The following is a 16,879-nucleotide window of genomic DNA, read 5'->3' on the forward strand; positions in this document are numbered from 1 at the left end:
TCTATTTTTATGTGCGTGGGTTTTAAGTCAGTTCATAGCCTCAATGCCTCTGTTTATTACTACTGCTCTTCAAAGATGAATTGCATTAGAGACGAGCGCACTCAGCCCGATACAATAACCAAGCGCTACCTGGACAGGCACCAGAACGGCTCTAACATTAGCTCCACATCGCATATGTCAGAGTCAGTGCGTGATCGGCTCTCTGAGGCTGTGATTGGGGCAATCCAGAACGGCAAATCAAATCAGCTTTTACAGGGGACGGCCGTAAGTGCTAGAGAAACACTGACCACACATTAATTATTAAACACAGAGATATCAGGCTTATAAATGTACACTGCAGATACACCTCTACGGCGGCGAGGAGATGCTATCTGAACCTCACAAATAGGCCCCTTATGTAGGGCCCTGAACCTGAGATAAATTTGGGCAATCGGAGAGCTTGTACACACCGCAGAGCAAGATACTGAAAGATTGCACATCTCTATTAAACTGCAGCAACTTGTGCTCAGGTTATTTTGAGGCAAACAATCGAGGCTGGATAGTGAGCAATGTGAGGGCGAACATCGCCCTGCTTTGCGGTGACAGCTGTAGTCACTGTGCCATTTAAAGCAAGACCACAGAGTGTTCAGGCGAATGCGCTAATATTTACAAAAGCATTGTGTAAGCACAATGGACGACACAATGCCTCTGGACCGCAATGAAGAGGTGAAAATCCCTTCAAAGCCTCCAAGTCAATAATTGTTTGCTTAATAATATAGATAAAACAACGTTTTGTTTCCTTTTGTTTGCAAAAACGACCCTTTAGTCTCACCAGGGTCCATTGTTGACTAGCGCAGAGCAGGGAATCATGCCTCTGGCAGTGTTGTAGAATCCCAATACATGTTCCCTCTGTCATGCATTTCAAAAAGAAGCTTAATTAGTCTTCCAGCTTTTAAGACGCTCTGGCTAATGAATTTCATTAAACAAGAAAGTGGCCTGCTATGTGGGCACTACTCTGACAAATGAGAGGAGGGGAGTGGGTGGAGAGGGAGGCTAGCTGCGTGGGTAGTTCAACAAAGATACAGCCTCCAGCAAAGACTTTATAAAACACACAAAGATGCCCTGCAAAGCTACTAATCATGTAGACAATGACAGCCATCATACTGCTGGGAACGTACGTTCTCCTGCATCCCAACAGGATCGTTTTAATGAAGCGGGTTTGGAATCGTTCTGCAGGAGCACTGTGAGGAAAGTCTTTGGGGTCGCAGAAATGCTTCTAGCTTCTGTGAGTCTGAGCTCTCTGCTGATACTGTGAGAACATGAGCCAACTCCTGGCACCTGCCCAGGCCCTGAGCTGAACCCGACCCTTCCCCTGGGTCCTAGCCCGCTCCCTCCCCTTCTGCAATTTTAGTCCGCTACTCTACAAGTGCAGCGGAGCTTTTGAGCAGAGCCACTACACAGATAAACACTGCAGCAAGGAAACTCAAACAATGAGTTGAATGTATCCCAACACATCTCAAGGTGGTCTGCACTTTCAAATCTAGCACTGCGGTAAAGCACTCAATTTATGAGCGGGATACTGAGAGTTGCTGGAATCAAGAGTGCATTTTAAATCAGTTTTGAATATTATTAAAGGGAAAGTTCACCCAAATATGTAAATTCTTTCATCATTTGCTCACCCTCACTTCAACTTACTTTCTTCCAGGAAACTACAAAAGGAGATATTTCTGTTTTTATCCAAACTCAGTGTTTCAAAAGTTTGCAGCTCCAAAATGGACATAAAGGTAGAGATAATTGAATTCATATGACTCGACTGATATATTAAAAGCCTTCTGAAGAAGTATGCTCAATTTGTGTCATGAACAGAAATGTAATCCCCTCAAATCAAATCCAAACATTGATCAATGCCATATGTGATTTAGTTTGTGTATTCATGCGCTGATCAATGTTTTGATTTAATTTGAGATTGAATAATGACCTAAATTCAATCTGTTTATCATACGCTCTCAAAAAATGTCACACTTAAAGCGGCGCTTTATTTACCCCCTACCCCAACTATTTTATTAATTCCTAAAAGGCTCATAGTAGTACATTGAAGGTTTATATTATTACTCTAAGGCACTAATATGCACGGTTTAAGGGGTAGCTGTCCCTTTAAAGTTACTCCAGTGACAATCTGTTGTACCCCTAAAGGTATCATTTTTGCACATTTCTCCTGGCGGTATACAAAGTAACTACAAGTTTTCCTGGCAGTATACCAAGTATACTTCAGAGGACTTGAAGTTGAATCGATTCATTTCATGCTACCTTTATGTGTTTTTTGGAGCTTGAAAGTGTTGGACCCCTTTGACTTTTGTTAAATGGACAAAAACAGCTAAGAAATTCTTTGAAATATCTTCCTTTGTGTTCCAGATAATAAAGCGAATAACATGATGAACTATCCTATTAAAGCAAACTCAAGGTGGTCTGCTCTTGCAAACCCAGAACTGCGGTGAAGCAGTCAATTCATGAGCTGGATATTGAGAGATGCAGGACCTAAAAATGCATTTTAAATCAGTTCTGAATATGTATTAAGGTGAAAGAGGCTGTAGGTATAGAAACAGGGTCAAATTCACCATTCATCCAGAATAGAATAGGAAATGGGAAATTATAAGGGAGATAATGTTTTCACACAGGTGGAAACATTCTAATAAAGAGGATAAGTGTTTGAAATGACATTTACGCTCTCAACTGCAGCGCCACACACAGAAACCCTGCATGCAGAAATATAAACACACAAACACAGGTACGCACACACACAGAACCTGCTCCATAAAGCTGTCTCTTTGAGCTCTGCTGCTTTAATTTACACAGCCAGCACCAACTCTATCTCTCTTCACGCTGACCATGCACATTCCCCGGGATCCTTCCACTGCCATTACCGCTGCTGTTGTTTCAAGCAGAGATTAAATAAGAGGCCAGAGGAAGATAAATTCTGAGAATCCGCTAGGCTGCCAGACCAAAAAAATATCAATGTTTTTTCTATGGGAGAATTCTAATGAAGGTACAGAGGTACTAGCCTTACAAATCACCGGCAGGTTTAGAGATATTTGAAGCTCTATGTGATCTTCAGAACCTTTTGTGTAAAGCTAAAGAAAGAACTAATTGAGGGTGTTACGTAAAATAAATAAGACTCTCGCGCTAATACGTCAAACGGACACTTTTAAGGCATCTGTTCATGCTATTTGCATTAGGTGAATAACATATGTCGACGCAAGATGCTGAATTAATGGTCAGAGCTGGAATATGCAAGGTTTTGTTGTTGTCATCAGTCTCTTCTGGCACGGTGAGCGTCTCACTCACAAATACAGCTCCTCAATCTTATTTCTCGACTCTCAGATAGATCTATCTTCAGATTTAAAGCCCTGCTCGATTTAAAGTCAGCGCGATATTGATTATTGGGCTGGTGTTGACAACATTTTCTACAATCAAAATGCTTGAGAAGAAAGTTTAGAGTGAGATTGGTTATGTTATTAGAAAAGAAAGATTACAGGGGTCATTCAGAGGTTGCTTTGGGGATTGTCCTAGAACGCCATCAGGAGGGAGAGAGGGATTATGGGATAGCACGCACACACACACCGTCCTATGGTCAGCCTCAGAGATTAAAAGAGATTCTGCAGTACTTCGGTGTCCCAAATCAGAGAGACCTTTCAACTGTGCCTGATGCAATGTGTGCCTCTGCGGTGTCAAATATGCACATATTAAAACTTGATCTTTCAGTCTTCTCTCAGCCTGTGTGATATGATAAAAAAGGCAATAACAGCTATTCTTTTCAACCAGATTTCAAATGCTGTGGAGTTTATGGTTGAAACCTTGTCACAGCGCTCTCTTATTTGGTGCTGTGTGTGCATTTGTTTGTTAGACTTTCATCTCACTAGCATGCACACCGCAAGACAAGCGGTCTCGCACCAGAGCGCAGTGGCAGAATGCCGTGAAATTGCTGTGATCGTGTGCACGTGCAGTATATGAAGTGAAACACCACAGGCTTTAAACGCCTGACAGGCAACGATGAAGTTTGTATCCTTCGGTCACAAGTCAACCGGTTTTCTGAACCCAAACTCAACAAGGATCACTTTGTTATCTGCTTAGGTGTTTATTAAGGCTTTGAAACAGGGATTTAAATGTCAATAATCGCCATGGCTACCACATGAAAGGCTGGTGGTTTTCTCTTCTCTGAAGTCCAGATCATAGCTTCTGCAGAATGCAAAGACGTGATCATGGGGAAGTGATCTAAAATGATTTAACCACAAGTGGATTTCAAACATTAAATTGATTAATAGTGACAGTATAGACGTTTACATTTTTTTTTTTTTTACAAATATTGCTATTTAAAATAAATGCTGTTCGTTTAAACTTCCTATTCATCAAATAATCCAGATTTTTTTTTTATCACACTTTCCACAAAAAAAAAATAAGTAGCATAACTGTTTTCAGCACCGATAATAAGAAATGTTTCATGAGCTCCAAATCAGCATACTAGAATTATTTCTGAAGGAATGGCTGATGAAAATTCAGCTTTGCCATCACAAGAATACATTACATTTTAAAACATATTAAAATAGAAAAGTGTTATTTTACACTGTTAAATCATTTCAGAGTATTACGGCTGTATTATTTTACTGTATTTTGATCAAATAAATGCAGCTTTTATGAGCATCAGAGACTTCTTTCATCTTTTACCAACCCCAAACTTTTGAAAGGTAGTGTAAGGAGTGCAAAAAGAGAAAAAGTATTCAACAAAAGCACAAATGAATTTTAATAACAATATTAATATAATAATAATAATAATTTAGACAGAAATTTGTTCTGTTTGAGTTACAACACAATAGTCAGCAGTGCGGATTATTTGAATGTGATATAAATTTATAAATAATAAAATATTATACATTGAACAGTCTTATCATTACTGTGGTATCATTGATTTCAGATTTATCCTTAAAAAGCAAATTGTAGTTGTGGACATTTTACATGTCTGTCAGACAGCTGCTTCCTGTCTAAGTGGGTGGTTCTTGGCCAGAATAATTGGCCAAAATTGCAAAGTGGCCCAGAATTTATTGTAAGAAATCTGGCTCTACAAAAATAATAATTTCACACAACCTGTCTTTCATTCAAGCAAACAGATACAATGAAAATAATCTTGATTTTAGGGCTTCTAAAATGCATTGTATACAAAGCATAATTGCATTACAATGTATACAAGTTCCCTCCCTAACCCCATCGTCATTATCCATAATCATGTACAAGATCAAAGCTATACAATTTGCTTATATGATTAGTAACCTACATTTTTTATTAGAATTTAAATCCGAGACATTTTATGTTTTTTTATATCCAAAAAAGGAGATACATATGTGACCCTGGATCACAAAACCAGTCTTAAGTCTCTGGGGTATATCTGTAGCAATAGCCAAAAATACATTGTATGGGTCAAAATTATCCATTTTTCTTTTATGCCAAAAATCATTAGGATATTAAGTAAAGATCATGTTCCATGAAGATATTCAGTGAATTTACTACCGTAAATATATCAAAACTTAATTTTTGATTAGTAATATGCATTGCTAACAACTTTAAAGGAGATTTTTTTGCTCCCTCAGATTCCAGATTTTCAAATAGTTGTATCTCAACCAAATATTGTCCTATCATAACAAACCATACATCAATGGAAAGCTTATTTATTCAGCTTTAAGATGAGCTAGAAATCTCAATTTTGAAAAATTTAACCTTATAACTGGTTTTGTGGTCCAGGGTCACATATAGACCCATTTAAAAACTAATCTAATCTAGTCATTTAGTCAGTGATTTCAATACTTTTTTGAACAGTTATAGTTTACTAACACTATCTGAGGTTTATTCAAAATAACACTGACTGACCACATTGTACAGGCCAAGGCTAAAATGTAGCATGAGTTGTTGTTTTTTTTTTTTCCTATGATGTCTCATGATCTTTAAACACACAGTAGACCGCCGTCAATTAGCTCACATACAGATCATTAGAAACCGTTCACGTGCAAAACGCAGTCCCCCAGCAAACCATGGCCAGAGATTTTAATGTGTTTGGAACAGAAATTGACGTGCACAAATACACACAAGAGAAATGAGAAAACAAGGCACAGACACAAGTACACTACCAGGTTCACACACACACACATTGCAGTTCAATATTCAGCGGCTAAATAAATGTATCAAACAAGAAAATGTTTCGAAATTGTAGCCAGCAAAATATAATCAGCATTTTGTAGTGAATGTTTATGGTGATTAGGTAGTTCTGATGGATCTATTTCCTACAGTTATTTTGTACACTTAAACATAAATCAGTCTGATATAAAGCTCAAGTGGCAGTGTCTGACCCTGATTCCACCTCCTGGATCTAAATGATTGCAGATTAAGAGGCGGCTGGCAGGAGACAGCACAGCCACTGCCGCCCCAGCCTGACTCCGTTTTGCCCAGAGACGAAGGTGACGACACTTGAATAATTAACAACCACAAATAGAGACTTTAAGCCGCTCTCTGGAGTAGAAAGGAAGAAAACATAACGTTGTAAGGCAGGAAAGCCACTGTTAGAAATACCTGCATACTTTCCAGACAGGAGGATCAGCGTTATTACAGTTTTATTATTATTTTAATTGTATTATATTTTCAATTGTCTATTTTTTTTAAGTTTCATAATAATTTGTTTTCTTTTTTTGGTCCTATATAAGGATACTAATATAGCACCCCTTTTTTTCTTACAATAATGCATCTGAAACTGCACCATATGTGAAATAATGCAGTCTACTGTAAGTTTAAGTAAGGTTTCTTCACTCAAATTTACAACAACAGCACACCACGCTACTTGCTGACAATGAATGTGCTATAAATGTGTCCCTGCTATATTTTACAGTAAATTATAACTACCATCACTCCGGCATCTCTGGGACATTTATGATTCAGCAGCACAGACTGGACCCGCTCAGATTTTCTGTCAATCTCAGATGGTTTAACATCTAGTTGCTGGATTTTCATAGCGCTGAATCATTGAGTTTTGAGATTGTTTGGATCATATGTGGCATTATCTGCTGCAAACACTTTGCTATGTGCTTATTTATTATTGTTGTGTCTTCAATTTCAGATATACCTGCCCCGAAACATCACACTGCTCATTTTTTCATGAGCTTGTGTATGATTTATCTAGCAGGGTGATCTCTGTTTACACATACACATACCTGTAGAAAAATATATATATGCAATATATTACAATATATATATGCATTGTGTGTGTGTGTGTGTGTGTGTGTATGTATATGTGTATATATATATATATAAAACACCACCACTGATGCAGGTGAACAACCCCAGTATTAAGCTGGGATTCTCACTCTTCAGTGCAAGAAACTTTATATGATAATGACCTTTAAAAATGCCATTTATTTATAAATGAATTCCTATGGGACTAAAAGTTAATTTGCACTTTGTATTGCTGAATTTAATTATCATCGAAGCTCAGTTCAAGCTCAAAGTATGAAGTACATTTGGAACAGTGTTAATGTTTCAAAATAACATTACAATCTTAATATCACGTCACACATCTGATTTGTGTGCAAGTGCAGGCACAATCGTTCAGACTTCTCCTTAGAAATCTCCAAGAATTAAACATTACATATCAAATAAGGTAACAGAGGCCAAAAGGAAATTGTGTAATATTTCTTAGTATTTAATTTAGTCATTTATATTACATGTCGACAATAAAATACAATACAATTAATCTATAATTACCAAGAATTATTGATAGCTGTTATTACATGAATATCATACGTTTTAGTGTCTCTCCAAATGTACTGAAATGTACTGTATGTGCATTAGAACCACACTCTAAGTACGAATACTAATGAATAGTAATGAGATCAGGTTGGATTTAGAAAGGAAGAGAAAAAAACTCAAGGTAGAGTGAGAGGAAGTGAGAAAAAGAGAAAGAATGAAAGAGCAGCATAAGAGAAAAACAGAAGTTAAAGACAAAAGGTCTAGTATTCAGCACTCTAATAATATTGTTACTTGCTGAAGTATCTGAATACTACACAGATAAAGGGAGAGGTGGAGAGAGGTAGGAGGTTCAGTGTACACCAACACTTAACTCAGAGCTCATCAGGATACTGTGGTCACCTGGAGGATTCCTCACAGCTCCTCTCTGCTCCTCTTTCCCTGCATCTCCATCTGTCCTCAAGATGGAGATCGTCTCCCTGCGATCGGCTCCAGTAAAGTTGGGCAGCAGTGAAGCTCAATGAACTGAGGGTCTGCCGCTGTGTTACTCAGTGTTGACAAGCTTGCTTGATCTGCTGCGTATTTTTTTGAAAAGGAGGAAAAGAAGCGCTTCACTTCTATCATGCTTCAAATCAAGTGAGACGAGGCAGCTGGGATGCTCTGCATTATAATATCACTCAAAGGAATGGGGAACATTAAAAGGCTCTCAGCACTCATATTGCAGTGAGTGGCTGTGAGCAACGATGGGGACTCGTTCAATTACTGGCACAACCACAGGGCTCTCGTTCCAGCGCTGCACCTGTACCCTCCCATACCTACTGCATTCATTGTGCTGCATATTTCATTTATATTATATAGCATTAACACAAAAGCATATAGAGCGTTAAAGGGACAGTTCACATAAAAATGAAAATGGTCATCATTTACTCACCCTCTAGTCATTCCATACCTGTATGCTGTTATGTTTTGTTGAACACAAAATTAGAAGGTTTTTTTAGCTTATATTTAAAGTCTTCTGGCATAATAATAATAAAAAATGCAGTTCAGACATGTTTCATATCCTTGAAGACAAACCGCATTGGATCCAGATATTATTAAATGAAACCAGAGATGCTCCAATGATAAATGAATCAATGAATACAGACTTAGATTTAAGTGTACTGCTTACACAAAGCTATCATGTAGCAGAAGACTAAACTATATAGCAAGAAGACTTTTATGCTCTTGTTGCAACTCAGACAGCAATAAACAACCCAAGTTTTATGGTTGAATTCCCTGGGAATGCATGAATTGATCAAATGTACACTACTATTCAAAAGTCTGCTCTATGCATTCTTTTGTTTTATTTTTAAGTCTCTTACAGAATGCTCACTAAGACTAAATTTATTTTCCCAAAATACAATAAAAACAGCAATTTTGCGAATAATTTGCGAAAACTATTTTCTATTTTATTATATTTTAAAACATAATATATTCCTGAAATGGCAAAGCTGAATTTTCAGAAGTCATAACAGTCTTCAGTGTCACATGATCCTTCAGAAATCATTCTAAAATGATGGCAAACTAACTTAACAACTATCTTACTAACTATTAAAAAGCAGCAAACTAGGTGTTTATCAGGACTAAAGTTTTAGTTAATAGCGAAAATTTGATCTTAAAATAAAGTGTGACCAAAAAGGATTTAGAAAGTGCAATTGTGTATATGGCAGCATATGTATAATGTATGTAAAAGTATAAAAGTATCTGGCAAATGCATTAAAGTTAAAAAGTTAAAACGTCAAAATCTTTATTCTACATTTTAAAGCTAGTGCTCACTATAAAATGTCTTTATATGGAAAACAGCTACATTAATATTTTTCAAAAACTCTTCTTTTGCAATCCACTGAAAAAAATAACAGCATACTGTACAGCTTTGGCTCAACATACAGGTGAGTACGGTAAATAATGAACACTTCTGGTTGAACTATTCCTTTAGGAATCATATGCTTTCAGGGTCAGAGTGGATATGTCACAGGCAATGGTATAGCAGTATCCGTCCCTTAGGAGGCAGGAACGCTGTAAGCAAGCCTCTCTATATGCTGCCCTTCAGTTGTACAAGACCAGAGCTCAGGGCTAGCAGGGTATTTTTACTCCACCGCTTACGAGTACAAAACCTTCCCGACGCATACAAAAATGTCTGGCAAAGTTCATGCGATTATATAGAGACGAGCGCTTCGGAGCAAGAGATTGGTCTCACCGCGTTAGGTGCTTATTCTGCATTGAAACAGCAGGTAAATTATAGACCCTTGTGGCCAGCGACTTAAATATTTATGAGGGTAAGACAACAACAATGGGTTGACAGCATAAGATCGCCATGAACGTTTCATCTCCGAACATCAGGTGAGCCAAATACAGGAAGGAGAAAGGGTAAAGCTGCCATGCTACTGTGTAATTGTGCTGTTATACCTCAGCAGCAAGCCTACAGTGAAACCCCGCTGTGCCTTTGTGCCTTCTAAGTACACAGTTTATTCAATGGGGTATTTTCTGTGAATCAGTGTGAAAATGGGTTCACCGTCAGTAGAAAACATGGGATTAGCACTTTTATAAGGGCCCCTGGAATCTGCACCGTGCCTCTTTTGTGCAGAGAGGAGGAGAACAACACAACCAGGGCAAGAGATTTGATTTGTCACAGTGAATACCTCCAAAACACACACACATACACACTCACAAAGAAACAAACACCGTGTCTGCGGGGTTCAGAGAGAATGATTCCATTGTTATAAAGTTAACAGCACTGTGAAATGAAATTGATGCAGCACTAGCAGGCAAAACGCCACGTTCAGGGTATTTAAATGAACCTGGCGTTTATGAGTAACAGAAGGCCATGAATGGAGTGAATTTTAATCAGCCGAGTGTGAGCGTGCCACACATTTGTCTCGGGCGTGTGTAAAGTTAACTACATCTGTCTGCATTCGGCAGTGATGACAAGCTTTGGGTTCTCCCCGTCTGTAAATAATGCATGCTGCACGGTGTGATATCTAAACGCTCCTTTCTCCGTCACACCTGGATGGGGCCGTGCGGTAAAACGCGGCGAAAGGTTGCAGAGGCTAATCGTCCGAGCCATTACATTAATTACCCCGCAGCCGAGCTTGTGCACGGGGGCCTGGTCACTGCTAGAGCTGGATTTCTGCTGTAATTCTCAATTAGGAAGCAACTCGGAGCGCGTCTGCACACACATACGCATTGTGTTCCCACAATGCAAATTGTCGGGCTGGCTTTCCCAGCAGGGAAAGACAAAGGGTAAAAGGAACATAATAACATTTTGCCCTTTTTCAGTCCCTCTCCTCCCACTGTTTTAGTCTCTTTCTCTCTCGCTCTCTGCGATTAAACTAGTCTGCTGCTGCACACAGGCGATGGTGATTAGGGTTTCTCAGACTTCTGTGCTTTGGTTGGTGGCAGGAAGAAAGAGCATGATGCACAAGACAAACAGGAATATCAGAGCGACAATGGCAGTTTAATTCTATGCATATCACGTTAGCAACATCCAATCTACACAATCACCCAGAACCCCTGCGCAATCAGCACAAGAGCTGATTATAACACCTGTTCACGCTGCCATGCATCTGCCAATAGAGGCACTGTGGCCATACATACTGTACAGATATTCAGCATATGGATCCTTTCCCAGAGCACAGTGGTGTCTGAAAGGGGCATCACTGAGTGGAAATGGATGCTCACATCACAGCTCAGCGGAGAGATGGGCTGACTTAGCAGCGACTGAGGAAATCGATACCAGCGTTGAAATAACCCCATTGATATGCATATTCATGAAAACTAAAGCAAGGGGCTAAATTCCACTCAGACGCTGGTGTTCACTCTGTGTCTGACTTTATATGAGTCCACTGACATGGCACCGCTCCAATCAGGTACTCATTCAGTTCAATACAAAGGATGATGTTTTTACTGCCTTATCGCACCTGGACTAAACAGAACAAAACAAAAAACAACAACAAAGAAAAAACAAAACAAAGCAGAGCAAGGCAAAGCAAAAAACAAAACAAAACAAAAACCAAAGCAAAACAAAAACAATAGCACTTAACATATACATAATAAAATAATAAATATTTACATATTACTCTTTTAATGAAAACTTAAAAAAATGATTGAAGAAATTACAGACAGTATTGCAATATGAAGTTATTTCTTTGCTACTCTAACATAACAAATGACAAAACAATAATCTACTTGACGCAAAAATAAACATAATATATACTGTTGTTAATAATAATAATAATAACAATATAATCTATGACAAAAGTGAGTGTCATTTAATTTTGTAATTTAAGTTTCCAAACAGTGTTAAATGTTCTGTTTCGTGCATTGTTCCAATCTCTTCTCCACAAGTGTCACAAGTAAAACATGCTCAGTGTCAAAGTCACTGTTACGGGTCATTCAATACGTGAGATATGCACAACATGTCCTGTTTTCATTTTCAACATTATCAACAGGTTGACTCTTTCGCTTGAACCAAGCCATCCGATGCACAGAGAAAGCCGGGAGAGCAATTTCCTCTAATTACAAAGATGGTCTTTACTGAGTGGTACTGTATTTCATAGCAGAAAAGTCCATCATGTCATAAGAGTGACTATGGGAGCACTCACACTCTCAGTTATATCGTTATTATCCTTCCTCCTCTCCTTTCCTCTGCGTCTGAGCCACACTGAACAAATGTTCTACAGCACAAAGCTTTTCTTCTGGACTAAAATATCACTGCACCAGGAAAAGGAGCCAGATGGCACTGCACCAGCGCTGGGATAAGCACAGCTTTCTTAGTCTGCCTTTCATACCCATACATCTGAGAGTGTGTGTGCAAGAGTCTATGAGATTTACAGCTGCTCTATGCAGCGGCGGGAGTAATGAACGAAATTTACTGTTACAGAGCGGCGGCAGTGATGCAGACAACGCTCCGCCGTAATTTTACATTCACTGACACCACATTCACGCCACAACAGAGTGGGAGATGTGTCGAATCTGATAATTGCATTGAGATCGAGCCGACAACGGCCACCGAAACCTCATTCTACTTTTCATCCGTGCTCGAGAAACAATCTGTTGCTGCATTCACAGTTACGCCACCCAAACGTTCCCTCAGCATTAGCCTTTCAGCTGGAGGCAGGAGGCAGATGAGCAGCATTGGTGCTTGATCCCAAGCCAAGAGCTTCAATATTTCATCTCCAATCATTTTTGATTCTTTTGAAAGGAGGAGGCTGCTGTCAAGAAATCTCTGTTCCCCCGACTGACAGAGATGACACGGGCAGGCTTGAGAAGAGAGCAGTGAAAGCGAGTATGAAATTTCACTTTCACATTTAAAAGCTTTGAAATATGCTTCCTTTCAGGAGCCGAGCGCTTTAATTAAATTACACTGTACGGCTGCATCATTCATTGCATTACTTAGTATTTATAATCCTGCTTAACTCGCCAACAAATTGAAAAACAATCTTCAAACTGCTCTTAGAGTAATTATGAAAAATAATATTTTACTAACACTAATTTTATTTTAAAATTCCCCTTTGTGCTGCCCCAGATATGCTGGGTTTACAGCAGAGTTTGTGCGGAAAATAGAGACAGTTTGATGGGAGCAAAAACAGGAGGATTATTTCGAGGGCAAGACCAGAAAAGTACGGTTAGACTAAATCCCAGGCCATGACTGTGAGTAGAGATTAATTTGATCCCTATCCATCTGTTAGGAATTTAGTTATGGTCACGGACTAGAGCCGAACTCACTTTCTCCATCTGCAACTTTCCTCATAAACAGGAAGTACTGAACATGAAGTCATTTTGCAACACTTTTCCAGAAGAATTGCTGCTTGGCCCGCTTGACATCAGTGTTCCTGTTACACTGTGATTACTGGGGAATCCTTACAATCACTACAATTACAATTTGATCTATCTAAACTGAAAACAAAAATGGTCACGTCTACTGTAGTCTTATTCAATTCAAAAACATTATTTAACATCACTGAATCTACCTAAATACATTTATATTTAAATCTCTTTCTAATCAGGTAGACAGTTGCAGGTTACCACTTTTTGCAGTGTATATATACAGATTGGTTTTACTATAGTAATCACAGTATTCATTATTTATACTCATCTGTAGAGTGTAGCCACAGTGTTGAAAAGTCTCCAGAAGCAACATTACAGATGCAAACACTTGCTAAGCACATGATCAAACACACACTGGTAAGGAAGACGGGGTAGTTACCAAGTTTTTGTTGCCGTTCTTGCAGAGGGGACCTCGGAAAACTCCCTTGATGTTTCGAAAGTGTCCATTGCTGAGGTGTGTGGAGCTGATGACAATGTAGTAACACGCCATGGGGAACCCGTAGCTTCCATGCACAGAGTCCAGCCAAGAGAGATCGAAACAAGTCCACCCAACAAGCCTTTTCTTTCGTTTCTCTGTTTCAGTTGAAAGGCACAAGCTCACTTTCCCTCAGTCAGGAATGGAGCGTGCGTGTTCCCTCATCCTCTCAGATCCTCAAACATCAGTCATTTCTCATCGCTCGGTCTGTTACAGTCACTTTGTGGGCTTTTTCTGACGTGCCTCTGCTTCTTATAGTAGCCTCCAGCAATGCGTTATCCCGCTCTCTCCTCTTCCATGCAACGGCAAAGAGAGTAAAGCAGAGCTGCTCTTTCCTCTTCCTCAGTCTCGGCTCTCTGCGCTGGGCTGAAGTGTGTCTGGGCTGAGTCTCCTGCTCGTTGCGCAAGTGATACGCGCTAGTGAGAGAGCTCCGCTGGGTCTGGCAAAGGAAAGCATGGTGTTATAGCACGCCATGCGTTGCCGGTCCAATGAACGGGGCCAATGGCGAACAAGCCCCTGGTCTGATGGTGAGGACTGGGATGAGAATTGCATCTGTCACATGCTGCTCTTCCAGATCCACTGAGTCAGCCTCTACTCTCTCTAGCCAACCAGGATTCAGCATCTTTTTCCTCTCACACACCCCCTCTCTCTCCCTCATTAGTCCTCTCTCTCTCTCTCTCTCTCTCTCTCGCTCGTGAACGGCAAGGAGCTGAGGCAGCAGTCAGGAGCAGGTAAAGGCAGACTGAGGCGCTGAGAGAGAGAGACGTGTCGGTATGTGTTACATCCCCTATCATCCATCTTTTATCAGGTTAATGTGTTCGAGAGTTGCCATAAAAAGATGTATATGTTCTACAGACACAGATACCTGCAAATCAAAAGTCCCAGGTGGTGCAATTTACAGGCATTGGGTATTTCCTAATGAGGAAGTGTAGAAATCCATAAAGCCACTGCTATAATGCTAATTTACACGCTGATACGACAGAACTGAAGATTCATGACTTCTTTATGAAGAAAATTGCATTATAGATGCTAACTGAAGAAAGATCAAACAGCAATTTTTAACTCATTTTATTTTAATGGAGACTGAAAAAAAACAAGCTTCAAAACAGAGCTGCGCTTGAGAACTGTGAATCCTGGGTTAGAGTCCTCTAGATGCATTCATTGCGTGCCTATTTAAGGACTAGACTGACTGCAGCACTAAACAGAAAGAAAGAAAGAACCGTATGAGCTTCTACAGAGCATGTGGCTGCATGAAACATGCCAGAGAGAGAGTTCCCTTCCCACCCCCCAATTTTAGAAGAGCAATAATGCCTCGTAACTAAGCAACGCAGTTTCTGAATCAATTCTAAATTGCATACAGTAGGAGAGGCAGATGTAAGGGGCAAGACGAGTGGGTGCACACATGTACAAATGTGTCTTTCAATATGTTACATTGTAACTGGTAACTTTGCAATAATTATAAAAAATAAAATAAATAAAACGATAGGAAATATGTAATTCGTGGATCATATTAATGAGACCTACCGTGACAGGACGACGTCTTGGCGTGTTTGAGACTGCAGCATAATTGAGCGGAGTGGAAGACAGATATCTTGGAAAGCACTGTGACCAACTGCCAATTATAATGAACCATCAGGGGCTGATTTCAAATGGGAGAACAAATGCTGTTATTCATTTCATAAGCGTTTGAACCTGCTCTTGAAAAATGATTCTTTCAATATAGAGTTAGTCAAGATATCATTTTGAAAATTGGTCCTAGTTTAAAATTCAAGGAAAATTCAATCACATTTTGTTTACAATTCATAATCATGTTGTAAAATTGTATTTAACTTCTTGAGGCTTAAGTACTTCAGACTATGCCATAAAATTTGGAAATAAAAAACAGACATTACTAAATAATTATATATATATTTATATATATATATTTTTTTTTGCACACACATTTATAGAATGTGTATATACACATACACTGTACACAAAAAAAACAAATGAAAACTTTTTAGATTTGCAAAAGATGGATGATTTTGAGATGGCCTACAAAATGCTTAAACAAATCATCGTTCATTATTTATCTAAATGCATTTATTGACCACTAAATCATTAGGTTTGTAATGAGAGCGGTGTGGTCCATTTCACTGAGAGAAAACGTCAAATGCATTTCCAATAAAGAAGCATCTCTTCCCATTAACCAGCCAATAACTGCAACCACAAGAAGACCATTATTAGTAAACTAATGGAAACAATGTCGCATGAACCGCTTTACCTTGCAGCAACAGCCCAGTCTGTGGAGAGGAATATCACTGAATAATAACTACAACGGTAGGGAAGAGGAGGAAGAAAGTTTTCCTCAGAACTGCTATAGTTTGACCTGTCAGCTGTCAGGGAGATTTGTTCCAAGTGAAAAGCTCCACTTCGCTGGTGCTATCGGTGTGGTCATGCAGCATACAGTGGTATTCAGTTAAGGGCATGCACATAAGGCAGATTGGGCCACTGTTTCCATCTGTCTTTCTGTCAATACTCGTTGAGCTGCCCACCAACCTCTGCAGTTCAAGACAATGCGCAACCACTAAAGGCTTTAGAAATAACTTACGTGTGGGTGGTTCGATTCTTCTCAGAAAACAATGTTAATATATTCTGCAATCAGCAGACTTATGATGACTATCTTGGAAAGCAGGATGTGCCTGTTCATTATCAACAACCTGCAGTAAAATGTTTTTGAACATCAACTATACATACAGACACAATCCAAAGCCATTTCTCTCAGTTACTCCTCAACAAAGACAC

General features: G+C 39.2%; 1 protein-coding gene across 1 annotated transcript in view; it reads right to left on the reverse strand.

Annotated features, from left to right (window-relative positions):
• The window catches only part of LOC306875826 (zinc finger protein 804A-like), a gene marked incomplete at its 3' end in the record, with an annotated part of 50,971 nt that extends 36,858 nt beyond the window's left edge, over positions 1-14,113 (reverse strand). The window contains exon 1 of the mRNA XM_079426572.1: positions 14,000-14,113. Within this exon, the coding sequence (XP_079282698.1) occupies positions 14,000-14,110 (111 nt within the window). The 5' untranslated portion in view covers positions 14,111-14,113. The remainder of the gene's footprint in view (positions 1-13,999) is intronic.
• Between the last annotated feature and the right edge of the window lie 2,766 nt (positions 14,114-16,879).

This window comes from Barbus barbus, assembly GCF_936440315.1.
Source record: "Barbus barbus genome assembly, chromosome: 10".
Classification (NCBI taxonomy): domain Eukaryota; kingdom Metazoa; phylum Chordata; class Actinopteri; order Cypriniformes; family Cyprinidae; genus Barbus; species Barbus barbus.